The sequence below is a fragment of the Anolis carolinensis genome, chromosome 1 (genome assembly GCF_035594765.1).
Source record: "Anolis carolinensis isolate JA03-04 chromosome 1, rAnoCar3.1.pri, whole genome shotgun sequence".
NCBI classification, from domain to species: Eukaryota; Metazoa; Chordata; class Lepidosauria; order Squamata; family Dactyloidae; genus Anolis; species Anolis carolinensis.
This window is the reverse complement of record NC_085841.1, coordinates 216,334,724-216,353,359: the sequence shown is the minus strand read 5'-3', so window position 1 is coordinate 216,353,359 and position 18,636 is coordinate 216,334,724. Positions and strand designations below refer to the sequence as shown.

At 44.3% G+C, this 18,636-nt stretch overlaps 1 protein-coding gene across 1 annotated transcript in view; it reads left to right on the top strand.

Moving 5' to 3' along the window:
* LOC134295553 (uncharacterized) overlaps positions 1-18,636 on the top strand; it is a 473,735-nt gene that overhangs the window by 454,558 nt on the left and 541 nt on the right. Inside the window, exon 2 of the mRNA XM_062968466.1 lies at positions 10,936-18,636. This exon is cut by the window's right edge and continues 541 nt beyond it. Within this exon, the coding sequence (XP_062824536.1) occupies positions 13,650-17,174 (3,525 nt within the window). The 5' untranslated portion in view covers positions 10,936-13,649 and the 3' untranslated portion in view covers positions 17,175-18,636. The remainder of the gene's footprint in view (positions 1-10,935) is intronic.

Below are 18,636 nucleotides of genomic sequence, written 5' to 3'. Positions count from 1 at the left end.
ATAAGTGAGACTCTACTGTATATACAATGACATAAGACCTTATCCCATTCTCCACCCTCATTTTAAAACATTTCTAATCCATTGAGGGTATAGTTTATGACAGAACTATTCCCACAATGCAGAGGAACTTCCTGACAGCTTCATCAAAATTCGTCAAATGTCAGAAACAGTCATAAAAAGGGAGCAGGGAAAAGACGGTCTAAGGATATTTCCAATTTGTGGATAGTTGAATCTGTAGATACAAAATCCATAGATACAAAGAGCCGTCAAAATCAGGCTGAGAGGGAGTGATTGCCCTAAAGTCACCCAGTGAGTTTTATGCCCGGTGGGGATGGAGCCTGATCTTTCCCAAGTCCCAAAGCAAAACTCTAATCATTACACCACAGCTTTAAAATCTTTTCTCCCATACTTTGATGTGAGACTTTGATGTGAAATGCTTTCTCTTTTTTTGCCTACTACTTTTTTTAACCTCATGTTAAGTTCTACTTACTGCAGGCTGCTACAAGTCCTGTTTGGTGGGTGGCCATTGAAGACTCCTGGAATGTCTGTGTTTCTTTGCTTCTCCCATTGAAACTGGAAGCATGTTGATTTCTGCAAGGGCTATGGTTGCTTCCTTTCCTTCTCTGTGTCCTCTCTGATCTCATTCCCCTTTAATGTGAGAGCATGCAGATCTTAACCAGAGGTCTGGGCTTCACTTGCCCACTTCTTCTCCCTTTCCATTGTCCTCTCTCTTCTCCTCACTTCCCTTTTGCCCTGACCCAGTGGCAGACCAGATCATAGAATCGTAGAGTTGGAAAAGACCTCACGGGCCATCCAGTCCAACCCCTGCAAGAAGCAGGAAAATCTCATTCAAAGCACCCCCGACAGATGGCCATCCAGCCTCTGCTTAAAAGCCTCCAAAGAAGGAGCCTCTACCACAGTCTGGGGGAGAGAGTTCCACTGCCGAACAGCTCTCACAGTGAGGAAGTTCTTCCTGATGTTCAGGTGGAATCTCCTTTCTTTCCTGTAGTTTGAAGCCATTGTTCCGCGTCCTAGTCTCCAGGGCAGCAGAAAACAAGCTTGCTCCCTCCTCCCTATGACTTCCCCTCACATATTTGTACATGGCTATCATGTCTCCTCTCAACCTTCTTTTCTGCAGGCTAAACATGCCCAGCTCTTTAAGCCGCTCCTCATAGGGCTTGTTCTCCAGACCCTTGATCATTTTAGTCGCCCTCCTCTGGACGCTTTCCAGCTTGTCAACATCTCCCTTCAACTGCGGTGCCGACAAGATGAGGACAAAGGAATTTACTAGAGTCTTCTCAAGATGTCTTTCCACTTGTCACTCTTAGAGCCTCATCCACCAGCCAGAGGACCTGAAAACAAAAGACTTCAGGTGCGGTCTGAATATCTGGGAGTTTCTCTGATCCACTCCTAGTCCTGAACTTTAGCAGTTTACCACTCTGGTGCTTATCCAGGAAAGTAAAGCATTATGAAGACACCTGGGTGCCCACTAGCAATTGCTGTAAAGTCCTGGCTTTGCTATCTTTTGAGGTTTCATCACTTGTTCAACTGATCAAGAATGAAGAGAACATGTATTCTCTGGTCATCTTTCCCTTTCCTTGTGAGTGGCTGTTGTTGGATCCAGAGGAAAAGAGTGAGCTCTGGCAAGCAGGGAGCTACAACCATGATGACATTGCTCTCTCTCTCACACACACACACACATTGAGGACATGTTGCTCAAGAGAGTTGAATAGGACTTGGGCAGCTAAGAATGTGGAAGCAATTCGTGGATATTGATTCTTTGTTGAAACCAAGGAGTTACAATAGACTGTGCATGGAACCAGCATCACTAGGTATGTATGTTATGTGTTGCAATAACTTTTGACTATTTCTGTCTGAACATTTGAATTTAATGGTTGACCAACTTGATACTAGATACAGAGATGGATTTTGATAGTAAAAGGACAAGATGAATGATAGGAATCCATGGAGGTCCAACCTGGAGAGAGATGCTGTCACAGTGAACCCCTCCAATTTGCTGCTGGAGTACAAATCCCGGTTTTTTTTTCGTGTCAGGAGCAACTGGAGTTGCTTCTGGAGTGACAGAATTGTTAATGTGGGATTTGTGTATTGGTAGTGTTTAAATGAAATTTGTGTCTTGTCTGTATTGCATACTGATTGCATCATCCAGAGTGTGCTATAGTCTGGAAAGAGTTAATTGCTGAGAAGCTGTGATGAATCATAGAATCATAGAATAGTAGAGTCATCTAGTCCAACCCCCCACTAAGAAGCAGGAAATCGCATTCAAAGCACCCCCGACAGATGGCCATCCAGCCTCTGCTTAAATGGCCATCTGTCGGGGGTGCTTTGAATGCGATTTCCTGCTTCTTAGCGGGGACCTTGATGTGTGGCTGGAGCTGGGGAGTGTCCATACACAAGTGTGTGTATGCATTACTGATTGCATCAGTTCTGTTCTCTTCTGAGTTGAGTCAAGTCCTGTGTTTGTCTGCAAGTCTGTTTGTCTTATTACTGCATATAGTAAAACTTTGTATATAGTTTTACCAACGTCTCTGATGTCTCTTCGTTCTGCATTCCACTGACTCCATCCAACTACTGCTGTGCTGCAAATTACTCTGACAAGAATTGGCCGTCTGCAAGGACGTTGCCAGGGGACGCCCAGATGTTTTTGATGTTTTACCATCCTTGTGGGAGGCTTCTCTCATGTCCCCGCATGGAGCTGGAGCTGATAGAGGGAGCTCATCCGCACTCTCCCCGGGTGGGATTCGAACCTGGCAGCTTTCAGGTCAGCAACCCAACCTTCAAGGCACGAGGCTTTTATCCCCTAGGCCACCGGAGGCTCCTATTAATCCCATGATCATATCCTACTGGATATAATAGTGAGGGCTGATGTGAGTCATGGGCAATCAATTACTGGTGGTTCATACATTCCCCATCTTATATGTAAGTGGGGCTGCAATCCAGTTGCTTAAGCTTACCAAATGAGAATGCCTGTTCTGCCTCTCACCAATTTAATTATTCTGTTGGGTCCCTCTAAGATGCCACCAAACACAGTCATGCTATTCTTTTTCAAAGCCTGGTCAAGAGGCATAAATAAAAAAAATTCCCAGCCCTTACAATATAACATTATAAGCTAGAGCCTGAGGGAATAATTTGTAATGCATAATTTATCCACTGAATTTAGCATCATTTCTTGCTTGCAGCAAGCAGGCCCATTATTTCCTCACATTTATTCATTATTCCAAATCACTCGACATATTTTCTAACTTGATTGCTAACTGCTCTCCACGGGTTTTCGATTCTGTTTGAGATATACCCGTTCGTTGGGACACAATTTGATACAATTTGGGAGGCTAAAAAAAAAAAAAAAGAAGGATGTGCTTTGGGTGTCTTGATTGGATTTTTAAAATTAATGTTTCTGGCAGGATGCTGCTATTATGCTGATCCTCCAAGAGGTCAGCAGCACCCAGACCAGGTCACGACTACTGCTAGTTTAATTGCAACAGCTGGAAGCAGTGAGACAGCAAAGAACATTCAGTTAAAGGCTGGAAAGAGAAAAGGGAGATAACCAAGGAGAGAAGGGACCACATCATGGACTACTTAAAGGAGAAAAGCTAGTATAGTGTAACCCCTATATATGCAGGGAAATTTGAATAGAAAACCACAGTTGAAATGAAGAATTTCAAGCCCAGTAATGTGATCGAGATGACCACCCTCCCCCCCCCCCCCAGGACTTTGTAAAAGATAGTTCAAAAGTCAAGACTTTATGTTCTATATTCCATATATTTATAGTAGAAGGTGATTGAGACTTTTTACTGGAGTTTACTGTGGATTATCCCTGCACTCTGAGGCAAGAGATAACAACTTCATGAATTGTAAAATCATGCTGCTAAAACTCCACTTTTATGAATTTCCATATTGGGTTCCCCAGATGTTATGAACTTCGTATTTATCAAATGTTTTTCAATTGTTTATATCATTCATGATTCCCCCTTATGCAATGTAACTCACTTTTATGGATTCTCCCTTATTTCCATGAAATCTATCTGTCTGCCTATATGTATTTGTACTCTTTGGGATCCCCGGAAAATATGTATTTTTCCCAGCAGGGTTTATATTCCAACTTTATTTTATTTTTCATTTTATTTCATATAATTGCCAAGTCATGAAATCAAATAGGAAATATTTTGAACTCAACCTGAACCCCAGAACCTGTCCCATTTTCTATGACCCAGGCTTACCTTCCCAAAAACAAAAGGTTAATCCGCTGCCGCTTAACCTAATCAGATTCAGATTGCATGGACAATATAGGGCTTGAGTCGCCGAATTCGGAGTATTTTGACCTAAAGGTGATTCGCCCTCAAGGCAAACATTGTCATATCTCCTCCAAAGGAAATCTAGGACACCTCAGGAAGGCGCCCTGCTGAGCCCATCGCCACCCATCCTTACTTCCACCTCTGACACCCCAAGACATATCTGAAATCTGTATACGTGACAGGAACCCTTGATTGCTGTCATTAATCCCTTTAGAATTCGGCCGGGCAGGAATTAATCCGATCTTTCCTGCTCAGTCACTTCATTGTTTCAATAACTCCCGCCTTCTCCTCCCTGATTGGCTCGAGTGGGGACAAAAAGCAGCTCCCTATTGGGCCAGCAGAGCAAGGCGGGAAACGAAAGCCCGCCTCATTCAACCCTTTAGCCTATCCGCGATCAGATGGGCGGGGGAGCGGGGCGGGAAATTCAAGGGGCTGTCAGACTGAAACATTGTATAAATATGGCTTTATTTTGATTATATGGTACCCTAGTAGACTGAATGATCACTACTAGAGTCCTTTTCAGCTGAATCGCTCAATAAAGACTCCTTGGCGGAATTTTCCTTCAACTTTGCCGGACCTTCTTCATTTCGGCTTCAGGTTGTATTGCGGCTCATATTTTCCTATTGGCTCCACCAAGGTCCGTTCTCTCAGGACCAGATCGGGTCTCTCCTTAAGGGCCCGATCCCCTAAAACGCGGTCAACAACAGTAATGCTATACAGTTGTTCTGCAGGATGTAGAAAATGACTAGAGGATTTGCTTTGTCAGATGTGGATAAATGAAACAGCAGAAACCGTTACCACAGATATAGAGCTCAAACTGTAACTTCAGAGAGTCTATTGCTAAACATCAGGGAAAAGTGCTCAGAAATGTAGAAACCCACCAATAGATAGCTAAATATTAAACAGTGGCACAGTGCGTTAAAGCGCTGAGCTGCTAATCTTGCGGACCAAAAGGTCCCAGGTTCAAATCCCGGGAGCGGAATGAGCGCCCGCTGTTAGCCCCAGCTCCAGCCAACCTAGCAGTTCGAAAACATGCAAATGTGAGTAGATCAATAGGTACCACTCTGGCGGGAAGGTAACAAAATTCACAAAATGAATTTGAAAGTCAAGGTGAAATTCTAAGGAAGTCAGAAGAATAAAATATAATTAACTGAGCATAATTTCTCTAGGTCAGCATCTATGCTTTACCTTTTCTTTTGGTGTAAGAAGTTTTGCAGCAAACAAAAAAACACATTGGCCTGAATCCCATTGATTGTCCCATCTCATTAGCTTGATTGTTGAATAGTCAGACATCTTTTAGCGAAGTCCCACTTATTCATTGAGTTGTCTCTAGTTGATACTATTAATAGGAGGCCAGGTGGCGAAGTGCGTTAAAGCACTGAGCTGCTGAACTTGCAGACCGAAAGGTCCCAGGTTCAAATCCCGGGAGCAGAATGCGCGTCCGCTGTTGGCCCCAGCTCCAGCCAACCTAGCAGTTCGAAAACATGCAAATGTGAGTAGATCAATAGGTACCACTCCGGCGGGAGGTAAGGGCGTTCCATGCAGTCATGCCGGCCACATGACCTTGGAGGTGTCTATGGACAATGTCGGCTCTTCGGCTTAGAAATGGAAATGAGCACCAACCCCCAGAGTCGGTCACAACTGGACTTAATGATAGGGGAAAACCTTTACCTTTACCTAAAATGCATGATCTGGACCAAACAGGTGAGGATGGATTAAAGCTTCCCTCCAAACCAGTTCACATTGCTACTACCCTGAAACAATACCATTGCCCCAGACATAGGAGATGATAAAAAATGGGACCTTCATCAGAAAATCCTAACCTGATAAAAGATGGGGGGGGGGGAATGTTTTTTAAAATGTCAGAACAAAATTGGCCAGCCAAGAGGAGAAAGTCCAATATGGCTTCCAGCTGAAATGTTTGCATAGCAACTCTACAATCTTATTTATGAATTTGTGTAGCTATGTTTTTCTCACCATATCTTCCCTTCTCCTCCCGCTTCTTACCCAAAGAACATATGTTTAGGGAGGAAGAGATACAATTGTCCCACAAGATCTACTGAACTAGTTGCTTCATCATAACATTGATTGAAAGAAAAGGAAATGCAAAATGGAAAAAAAGAGATCTAGAGTAGTGGTTCTCAACCTGTGGGTCCCCAGATGTTTTGGCCTTCACCTCCCAGAAATCCTATCAGCTGGTAAACTGGCTGGATTTCTGGGAGTTGTAGGCCAAAACACCTGGGGACCCACAGGTTGAGAACACTGCTCTAGAGCTTTATATTAAGAGTGAGGCAACTTGTCTTCTAAATGTTTTGGCTTATTAATTCTCATCGGTCTGTCTATGCATAGCAAGAGCTTCTGAATGGTGTAGACCACAAATCTGGAATACGAACAGCTCCCTAATCTTATCTGACATTTAACATCAGACCATATTTTCTGGAAAGTGATTATAGTGATAATCAAAGTTAGTCTGAGATGTCTTTTTACAGTTCTAGTCCAAGTTATTTGTTACTCATAGGTAGGTAAAAGTAAAGGTTTCCCCTGACGTTAAGTCCAGTCATGTCTGACTGAGGATTGGTGCTCATGTCCATTTCTAAGCCGAAGAGCCGGCGTTGTCCGTAGACACCTCCAAGGTCATGTGGCCGGCATGACTGCATGGAGTGCCATTACCTTCCTGCCGGAGCGGTACCTATTGATCTACTCACATTGGCATGTTTTCGAACTGCTAGGTTGGCAGAAGCTGGAGCTAACAGCAGCCACTCCCGCCGCTCCCGGGGTTTGAACCTGGGACCTTTCGGTCCACAAGTTCAGCAGCTCAGTGCTTTAACCCACTTCGCCACTAGGGCTCCTTTACTCATAGGTAATTACTTATACAGTAGAGTCTCACTTATCCAACATAAACGGGCCGGCAGAATGTTGGATAAGCAAATATGTTGGATAATAAGGAGGCATTAAGGAAAAGCCTATTAAACATCAAATTAGGTTATGATTTTACAAATGAAGCACCAAAACATCATGTTACACAACAAATTTGGCAGAAAAAGTAGTTCAATACGCAGTAATGCTATGTAGTAATTACTGTATTTATGAATTTAGCACCAAAATATCACGATATATTGAAAACATTGACTACAAAAATGCGTTGGATAATCCAGAACGTTGGATAAGCGAGTGTTGGATAAGTGAGACTCTACTGTAATTATTAGAGGAACCCTTTTTGTTAATGAGCACTACAATTTTTCTATTTAGTTAGTGTGTGTGAAACTGATTCTTCAGCACTTAGTCAATCCCAAAAGTGATGTTCTGTTACATTTAGATCAATTTCTCACTCTTCACTAACATTTTTGTATGAGTTTGCGCAACAAATACTTACTTTAGCTTTCATGCTATGCTCCTCTGTCTGTCTACTCAGAAATAAGCTTCTCTTTATTCAGTGAGATTTTCTACCAGGAAAAATGTTATGGGATTGCAGCTATAGATTTCTGAGAACAGAACAATTGAACCTAGATTTTCCTCTCCTTTTGTAAGTTTATTTTCTCTCTAGGTCAGTCTGCATATTTCCTTTCTGCAGGCAAAATGCAACTAAGAAGAATGTCTTTCTGGCTAGAATTTCTTCAGTGCACTCACATTAAGTAATTTCTTGTTAGTGTATCACAGCCAGAAGCAGTAGTTAGGGCAGGTGATTTCAGGTATGTTATGTCTATTTCATCTGCAAAGAACACAACTACATAGCACAGATAATTTTCTTTTACACTCATTGTAGCACAAATGATTCTCCTCCTCCAGCTGAGAGAGTAACTGGCTGAAATTATCTAGTGAATTTTGTGGCTCACTGTGGAAACAAATCTCCCAGATCTTAGCCCAGCACTCTCAACTGGGTATTTCAGTGGTTTTCCAAATATACACTGGGCATATGTAAGAGCCTTTCAGTTTTGATCAGAGTACAGTTTGGAAAACCTGTGCAGTTATAACTTTTTAATCAGAATTTTATTTGGAGACATACTAGACCAGGGGTCCTCAAACTTTTAAAGCAAAGGGCCGGTCTACAATCCTTCAGACTATGGAGGGGCCGAATTATCATTTGAAAAAAATACAAAAAAATCCCTATGCACACTGCACATGTCTTATTTGTAGTGCAAAACAACAACAACAATGAAAGAACAATACAATATTTAAAAATGAAAACAATCTTAACCAACATAAACCTATCAGGATTTCAATGGAAAGTGTGGGCCTGCTACTGGCCAATGAGATAGTCAAGTTAATTAGGATTGTTGTTGTTGTTGTTGTTGTTGTTGTTGTTGTGTGCCTTCAAGTCATTTCAGAATTTGGGTGAGCCTAAGTCTAAAATTAATTATTTATTTACTTACTACATTTATTTACTACATTTATATCCCACCCTTCTTACCCCGAAGGGGACTCAGAGCAGCTGTATGTACATACAATATATTATATTATTAGCATAGCACAATATTAGCATTATATTGAACTATACCACTATACTGTAATACTATATGTAATATATAATATATAATTAATATTATTATATGGTATTATTATTAGTATTATATTGTATAACATTATAATATTTTATCAATATTATATGTATATACAATATATTATATTATTAAAACTGATATAAAAATATATTATAAAACTGAGGGCGGGGGCCAGGTAAATGACCTTGGAGGGCCGCATCCGGCCCCCGGGCCTTAGTTTGGGGACCCCTGTACTAGACATTAGTGAGTTTTTCTCCCAAAAGCAAAATACAAGTTGAGCCCAGTTGAGCATTGAAATCAGTGGTGCTAATTTCTGAGCTGATGCGTACAGGATTGCAATGTTAGATATATATCTAGTTCAAAAATTTCTCTGAACAATTTGAGGAACGTTATTTTTTAAATAACTCACATTTTTTTAATTTACAACATAAAGGCTAAGCATGAAGATTGGATCCAATTGTAATAACATTCAGAGTAGATCCATTAGGTCAATGGCATTTACATAACTGCTGTTTTGCCATTTTGCAATTGCTTAGGCTGAAAACATGATCAGAAAACAGCAACATGGCAGCAATCAAAATATTTAACTCCTTCAGAAAATGGAAGCCAATTAAAAACACAATTTTAAATTGCATAATGACAGCCTTCCTGAAAAGGAAAATCTTTAACAGCTTCCAAAAGGTCAATTATGAGGAAATGAGATGGCAGCAATGGGCAGAGAAAGCCTTCCTCCTACTGATTGCATTGTAGTTGTTTTTAAGGCATACAACAGGTTGTGAAGATGATCTTAATTTGTGGGCAAGCTTAAATGGGAAAAGGCGATCCTTCAGATATCTTGGTATTTTACTAACCATTGAAAGTATTGAAAGTATCCAAGGTCATTACCTATAAACAAACAGGAAACCAATGCAGGGACATTCTCCTTACCAAGAATGTAAATCTTTGTTTTTCTCATTCTCTTACACAACAATGAAATATTTCTGTTTTCTTTGTCAGGTGTAATGCCTAGCATGTCTCTCAAATAAAAGTCTCACTTAGAAGCAAATGATAACTTTACTGGAAAAGTCAATACAAGCAAACTACACTTTAGTTGTTGTCAGAGCTAAATGCGGTTCTACACAGCCATTTAAATTGAGTGAGGATGTGAACTAAAGATATTTGATTTCCTGCAGAGTGCCCACACCAACACCCCAGAAACCAGCTGGAGGCTGGGATAGATTATTGTTGTTGTTGTTATTGTTGTTGTTGTTGTTGTTGTTGTATGACACAGCAAACAAGATAGATATGCTGGATTTCGTTTCATAAAATCACAAGTCGAACACTTCCCAAGTGTCTAGGACTGTGTGATGTATTTTCGGATGATACACGCATATCCCAGTAGGGTGGCCTTTTGCAGTTGGCAGATTGTAATTTTGTCAATGTCTATTGTTTCCAAATGCCAGCTGAGATCTTTTGGCACGGCACCCAATGTGCCGATCACCACCAGGACCACCTGCACTGGTTTCTGCCAGAGTCTTTGAAGTTGAATCTTGAGGTCCTGATAGCGGCTGAGTTTTTCCTGTTGTTTTTCATCAATGCGACTGTCACCTGGGATGGCAACATCAATGATCCAAACCTTTTTCTTTTCCACAACTGTGATGTCTGGTGTGTTGTGTTCCAGAACTTTGTCAGTCTGGATTCAGAAATCTCACAGTATCTTTGCGTGATCATTTTCCAATACTTTTGAAGGTTTGTGATCCCACCAGTTCTTTGCTGCTGGGAGGTGGTACTTGAGGCATAAGTTCCAATGAATCATTTGGGACACATAGTTGTGCCTCTGTTTGTAGTCTGTCTATGAGATTTTATTACAGCAGCTGAGGATATGATCAATAGTTTCATCGGTTTCCTTGCACAGTCTGCATTTTGGGTCATCAGCTGATTTTTCGATCTTGGCCTTAATTGCATTTGTTCTGATGGATTATTATTATTATTAGAATTAATGCAATTTGACACCACTTTAACTGCCATGTTTCAATGCTATGGAATCATGGGAGTTGTAGCTTGATGAGGCACCAGCAACACCTTTGGACAGAGAGGCCTAGAGATCTTGCAAATCTACAACTCCCATGACTGTGAGGCGGGAGGTTAAGGAACCCCAGGAAATACCATATATGGGCAGAGATGGCGACAGCTAGCGACCCGGGTGCATAAACTCACAGAAACATGTGACTTCTGGGAAATCATGTGTTTCTGAGGAAATGAAAGCTAAAGATAAACAAACAGCGCATGCGTACGCAGGCGCTCTGAAAGATTTGTGAGCACGGCACAAAAGGGTGCAGCCGGCCTGCTGGTCAGCACTGATTGGGCAGCGTCACAACTCTAAGCCAATGAATTTGCTTGTGGGCGGGCATAACCCGAACCCTGTAGTGTGTATAAATGTTCACTCAGCATGCCACTGGTCGGTTCCCCTGGAGAAGCACTTACTTTGTGCTAGGGGGACCCCTAGTGGCCATTAGCGAAATAAAACTGCTTTCTGGGAAATTCCTTCAGTTGTCCGTCTTCAAATTCCTCCACTGCGCCAACAAGAACCGTAGCACGAAGGTTCCGCTACATTTTCTGGTGACCCCGACGTGATTTTTTCCTATAAGACGGGCCAGGAGATTTGGAGACGGATCCCGTTGGCGGGACGGCCTCAACTCAGCGGTGGGGGCCTGAGGCAACTACCGTGAGACGAGAAGGGGCCCCTGAATACTACACGACCGGCTGCGGTGCTTGCCTCTGATGCCAACGCCGACTGACGGTGAGAGCTGCAACATCAGCGAGGTTCCACAGAAACCGGCTAGGAGGAAAAGGATCCAGGGGAAAAAAGCCCAGGGGCGAAGGTTGGTCCGACGTCTACAGAAATCTGGCAAGTATAGGGGTTTGCATGAGATATTAAGGGAACGCCAGCGCTGGGAGGGACAAAAAAAAAAAAAAAGTTCCCAGGGAGGTAGAAAGGGGTTCTGTCTTGTGTTTCCTGACGCATGCCGTGAGTGGCCAGGTGCCCAGGCCAGGACAGTCCCCTCTATTAGGCAGGATGGGAGGGAAAAATTCAAAGAGCTCCACTCCCTTACAATGCATCTTAGATAATTTTGGCTCTTTTGCTAGCAGAGCCGTAGCAGGGAATCCAAGGGACCTAAGAGATTATAGACTGAGAAATTTGTGTCAGGGAGAATGGCCAGATTTTGGTTTAGGTTGGCAAGTAGAAGGAACGTGGGATCTGAAACTGATCCGAACAGTGGAAGAATATTGTGCTGTGAATCATCCGAACCAGTGGGTCTATATTGCTACGTGGGAACGGGTAGTTAGAGAAGATCCAGGTTGGGTTCGACAGTGCAGGAATGGCAAATGTATGGTGGTGAAGAAGGAGGGGAAAAAGAAGGAAGTTTTCCAATCCAATGAGGAGGACTACCCAGATTTACAGTTGAGTGTACAGGCTAGACAACAGGAATTATTGCCGCCACCCTTGCCACCGCCCCCCCCACCCCAGGGAACAGCCCCCACACTAGGAACGAGACCCCCACCCTACTCTTCGGAGTCAACCGAAGCGGCCAAGAAACACTATCCTAGCCTAGAAAAATATCAGGAGGAAACAAAGGAAAAGAAGAAGTCACAACGGATGCCCAGTGATGCTTCTCCGGCACAAACTCGGAGACATGGAGCTCCGGTGTGGTCTGGTGATTCACCGACCGGACCGGCCCTCCAGATGCCCTTGAGAACGGTGCCTGTGATAAACAACAGGAATGAGATAGTTCAAGCATACCAGGTAGTGCCTTTCAGTAGTAGTGACATTTTGAATTGGAAAAATAATACTCCACCTTATAGTGAAGAACCCCAAGCTATGGCTAGGCTATTGGAAGGGATTATGGCAACCCATAATCCCACCTGGCAAGATTGCAGACAATTGTTGAATATGTTGTTCACATCAGAGGAGAGAAGAGCAGTGTTGAATAATGGGGTAGCCATAGCCCAGGTTGGTGCCCCACAAGATGGTGATGCAGCCGAGTGGGGAGCACAGAGGTTTCCTGTGGAAATAGATCCCCAATGGGACACCGCAGAAGAAGGACATTTGCAGAGACTGAAAGGATTCCAGCGTATATTGGTAGAAGCGGTAAAGAGGGGCCCGCCGCGACCCGTCAACATTGTAAAAATTCAGGGAGTGGTACAGGAAAAATCTGAGTCACCAACAGCCTTTTTGGAAAGGCTGGAGGCAGCATATAGAAAGTATAGCCCGTATAATTTGGAGGATGAAAACGGTAGGAGGGCGATTCAACAGTCTTTTATCAGTCAAGCGGCTCCTGACATCCGGAGAAAGATTCAAAAGCAACCAGGATTTCTAGGAAAGACTATGAATGAATTGTTGGCACTCGCAGACCAAGTTTATATGGCGAGGGACCAGGTAGAAGAAGAGAAGAAGGACAGGAAGAAGAAGCAGGAATACCAAGCATTAGTTACCATGATGGAACAAAGTGCAAGTGGACAGAGAGGAAGAGGAGGATATGCCAGAGGGGGACAAGGAGGAAGAAGGGGGCCCCCTCGGAGGTTAGGTCGAGACCAATGTGCTAAATGTAAGAAGTTTGGACACTGGAAAGGTGAATGCCCAGAAGGAAGAGAAGGAAGTCAGGAAGGACCGAGAGAAAGAGGAAGGCCTGAGAGAGGAAGAAACCCAGGAAGGGGAAGAGGACGTGGGAACTACGTACCTTTTCCTGCAAGAGAGGTGATAGCTGCAGCAGCTGTGATGGAAGAAGAATGGGAAGATATGGATGGAGGAGAGGAATGAGGAAGCCAGGCTCTTGTTTTGTTGGACCCCGGGGAGCCGATGGTCACACTTGAAATCGGGGACCAACAATTGGACTTTTTAGTGGACACAGGTGCCGAAAAATCAGTAGTAAATACAAAAATTAGTCCACCAACTCGGGAAACTACGAAAGTAATAGGGGTGTCTGGGAAGACCCAGAAGTGCCCCTTCCTTAAGGAACGCACCTGCAATCTGGCCGGACATCAGGTCAAGCATAAGATGTTATATCTCCCAGACTGCCCAGTCCCTTTATTGGGAAGGGACATTTTATCAAAATTACAAGCACAACTCCAGTTCATGAAGAATGGACAAGTGGAGCTATCATTTCCCATGGAAGAGGAATGGAGACTGTTTCAAGTTAGGATTTTTACTGAAGAAATACAATGGCCATGGCATGAGACTCCTTTAGTGTGGGCAGAAGATAATCCTCCAGGATTAGCTAAATATGTTCCACCGGTGGTGGTGGAAGTGAAAAGAGGAATGGGGCCCATATGCAAGCCACAGTATCCCGTCAGTCGAGAGGCAGTGCAGGGGATCAGAAAGCATCTAGAGCGACTTCTGCAGCATGGGATATTGGTACCATGCAGTTCCCCATGGAACACGCCCCTGCTCCCAGTCAAGAAACCAGGAGGACAAGGAGAATATCGCCCAGTCCAAGATTTGCGGGCTGTAAATCAAGTCACCGTTCCCCTAACCCCGGTAGTGCCAAATCCATACATCATGATGAGTCTAGTACCAGCATTTGCCAAATGGTTTACTGTATTGGATTTAAAGGATGCATTCTTTTGCATTCGATTGGCCCCTGTATCCCAACCGATCTTTGCTTTCCAGTGGGAATCTCAGCAGTCAGGGCAAAGGACCCAGTATGTTTGGACACGCCTTCCTCAGGGGTTCCGGGACAGCCCGACCATTTTTGGTCAAGCCCTGGCCAAAGACTTACAGGATTTTGTAATACCTAAGGAAGAGGGAATTTGGCTTCAATATGCAGATGACCTGCTTATCGCTTGCCGGACACTAGGGGGCTGTAAAGAGCATACTTTGAGATTTCTCAAGACATTGGAAGAAAAGGGTTACAAAGTGTCAAAGAAAAAGGCCCAGTTGTGCTGTCCCACGGTGAAATATTTGGGGTTCCATCTGACCGAAGGAAAGAAGATGTTAGGAGCTGAAAGAAAGGAAGTTGTTTGTGCCATCCCCACTCCCAGCACCCGGCGACAGGTGCGGAAATTTTTGGGATCAGCAGGATATTGTAGACAGTGGATCCCCAACTACGCCGTGTTGGCTAAGCCACTGTACCAGGCTACGAGAGGTGGAAGAGAAGATCCATTTGAGTGGACAGAAGAATGTCAACAGGCATTTAAGGCATTAAAAGAAGCATTGATGTCATCTCCAGCATTAGGACTGCCCGATTTGGAAAAACCATTCACTCTGTTCGCTGCAGAGCGGGAAGGAACAGCGGTTGGAGTATTGACCCAACCACTAGGTTCATGGCAAAGGCCGATTGCCTACTTGTCAAAGCAATTGGACACAGTGGCTCGTGGATTGCCACCTTGCCTGAGGGCTGTGGCAGCATCAGTAGATTTAATCAAAGAAGCGAATAAATTGACCCTAGGACAGCCACTGACAGTTAAGGTGCCCCATAGCGTTAAGGCACTGTTAGACATTAAGGGACCGCGCTGGCTCACAAGTGAGAGGTTAATGAAATATGAGGGATTGTTGTGTGACAACCCACTGGTGACCCTGGAGACTTGCTCCACTCTGAATCCGGCCACCTTGCTCCCAACTCCAGGAGACACCACGATCCATCAGTGTGCCCAGGTGATGGATGAGGTATTCTCCAGTCGACCGGATTTGAAGGATGTGCCACTAACTAAGGTGGACGACACTCTGTTCACAGATGGAAGCTCCTTTATGGAAAATAATCAAAGACACTCAGGTTATGCGGTTGTTCGGTGGGGGGGAGAGACGCTGGAAGCAGAGTCACTGCCCCCGGGGACTTCTGCCCAGAAGGCCGAATTGATTGCCCTGACCCGAGCGTTGGAATTGTCAAGCGGAAAGCGGGTTAACGTCTACACAGACTCAAAATATGCCTTCACCACCCTCCACGCACATGGAGCACTGTACAAGGAGCGCGGGCTCCTCACGTCTGGAGGAAAGTGCGTGAAACATGCTGGAGAGATTGTGGATCTCCTGGAGGCGGTTTGGAAGCCAAGGCAGGTGGCTGTGATGCATTGTAAAGGGCACCAACGTGGAGACGATCCCGTAGTGCAAGGAAATAGGCAGGCTGATCTGGCAGCCAAAGAGGCAGCTAGGCTGCCCTATATTGAACATCAGGTAATGGCCCTACAGGTAGAATTAACTGAACATAACATTACATATACACCAGAGGAAGAAGAATGGGCCTTAAAGGAGAAGGGTCAGTGGTCAGGAGAACTCATAGTGATGCCAGACGCCCGTGTCTACGTCCCTAAGGACTTGGCATGGCACTTAGTCCAACACATGCACCAAAACACACATTTAGGAAAAATGGCATTGGCAAATCTGCTAGGACGACAGTTGTATATCGATGGATTACATAGCCTAACGGCAGCAGCAGCCCGAAGATGCTGGACATGTATCAAAAATAACCCCAGAGAAGGACCCCTCAAGCCACCAGGAGTCCAACATGTGGGTGGGGTACCCTTTGAAGCTTTAGTCACTGACTTTACAGAAATGCCCCCATACAAAGGATACAAATATTTACTGGTGTTCGTGGACACATACACAGGATGGGTGGAAGCTTACCCTACAAGAACTGAGAAGGCTGTAGAGGTGTCAAGAGCTCTAATGAAAGATGTTATTCCCAGATTTGGCATACCCTTAGAAATTGGATCAGATAATGGCCCCGCATATATTCAACAGGCTGTGCAAGGATTATGTAGAATTTTGGGCATAAAATGGAAGTTACATTGTGCATATAGACCCCAATCTTCTGGAAAAGTGGAAAGAATGAATAGGACATTAAAGGCTCAGCTTGGGAAACTTTGCCAAGAGACAGGATTGCCGTGGACGGTGGTTTTGCCCATGGCATTATTAGGAATCAGATGTACACCACACAAACGGACAGGACTCTCCCCTTTTGAAAGACTCTATGGACGACCCCCTTTGAACTTGAAGGGAGCCTTAGAGACAGGAGCTGAGCAGCACCTCATAGGAGAGAAACAGACATTGGCCCAGGTTCAGGCTTTGGGCAGACAAATGCAGCAGTTAGAAAAATACATTTCTGAATTGAACCCACCATTCCCTACCACACCTCTACATTGTTTTTCACCAGGTGACGAGGTTCTGGTCAAGGATTGGAAGATTGAGCCATTGGGACCCAAGTGGCGAGGACCCTATGTTGTGCTCCTGTCTACCCCCACTGCAGTGAAGGTGAAGGAGATTAAGCCGTGGATACATTACACCCGTGTAAAACTAGCACCTGAGGAGTGGCGGACGGAGCGAGTTCCTGGTGAGGACCTGAGACTCAGGATCATCCGGCAACTCCCTAAGGGGTCAACAAGGCCATGAAGCTGATCCCTTCGGGTGCAACGGAGCGTCGGTGGTCAAGTATGTCGCAGCATGGCCCAACAAAGGCGCTCTCCGGGAGATGGTGGCTAGACATTTTGAGAGGAAAAAGTGGGAGACAAGCTATGAGGAGGGGAGGAAAGCGCACTGTGTTTGGTATATTATTTGTGCTGAGTTTTATTCTCTCTTTTGGAAAAAGAGCACATGGGAATTGGATAAAAGAACATGCCAATTATATGTTTGAGCAGCACGGGAAAGAGGTAGCATTAATATATGAACACCCCCTCACCGTAGGAGATTTTTCATTTCTTCCCGATTTAATTGATGAACCACAGATTGTGTTGGAGGGATTGTCCAAGGCTCAGGAGGGTCCACCTACCGTGTTTTCTAGCATACCGCAAAGGATAAATAAAACTCGGTTTCGACGGTTTAGATACCATACCTCCACCAGGGGTTTGTGCTTCTGTTGTGGAGGATCGGGAATATGGAATTCTGAGTGGAAACACTGGGGAACTAGGCAGGCGTTCTTTTCCCGATTAGGCAATTATTCCCATTGTCGAGACCGGTTCTATCTACATGGACGATTTAATACATCTTATGTCTCACGATTAAATCTAACCGCAACCGAGTGGGCTAGCATGTATCCAGATTATCCCACATTTAGTGTGAATGATTCTATTGAGGGCCTAAAATCTTATATGAACATACTGCAACAATTAACCCAACTGAGCCTAGGTAAAAGCCTCTGTCCGTTATGGCAAATTAGGGATCCAAATCTATGGTTTTTCTTTGATAAATGGGCCACAAATTATCACCCCGGCAACTACCAGTGTGTCGGTGTGGGTTATTTGACATTCCCAGTTCAGGTCTTACACAAAGGGCATCAGCGCCTGAAACGGGACATTGTGCAAACAGGCCCTCTAGGACCAGAATGCTCGGATGAGGTCATTATCAACAAGGCCCTGTCAGGTTCAGAAGCCTCCCGTGTAGGAGGAGGCCTGATCACAGGCTTGTTGACACTGGGTGCTTACCCAGGGATTGTAGCTCAAGCAAACCGTAGAAGTGTTCTAGGCCTGACTTGCCGCCTTGAAAAGTCCATAAATGCCACTGGTAAAATTTTCCGGGAAATCCAGTCTGAAGTAGAAGAAATCAGCCAGATGGCCCTACAGCATAAGTTGGCCCTTGACTACCTACTGGCGGCCAGGGGGGGCTTATGCGCCATGGTTAGAGGACGTTGTGTAGTGAAATTTCATAACTTGAATAATACTATTGAAGATGACATCGAGTCATTACAAAAGTTAATTTACAATAATGTCCAGGAGATAGAAGGTTGGTCTCCCTTCTCCTGGGTGACTAGCTGGTTACCCTCAATAGAATGGTTGAAGAACATATTGTTGGTAGGGATTTTAGGATTGTTCATTGTTCTCATAGTTATGTGTTGCACTCCAATAATGATGCAAATGTG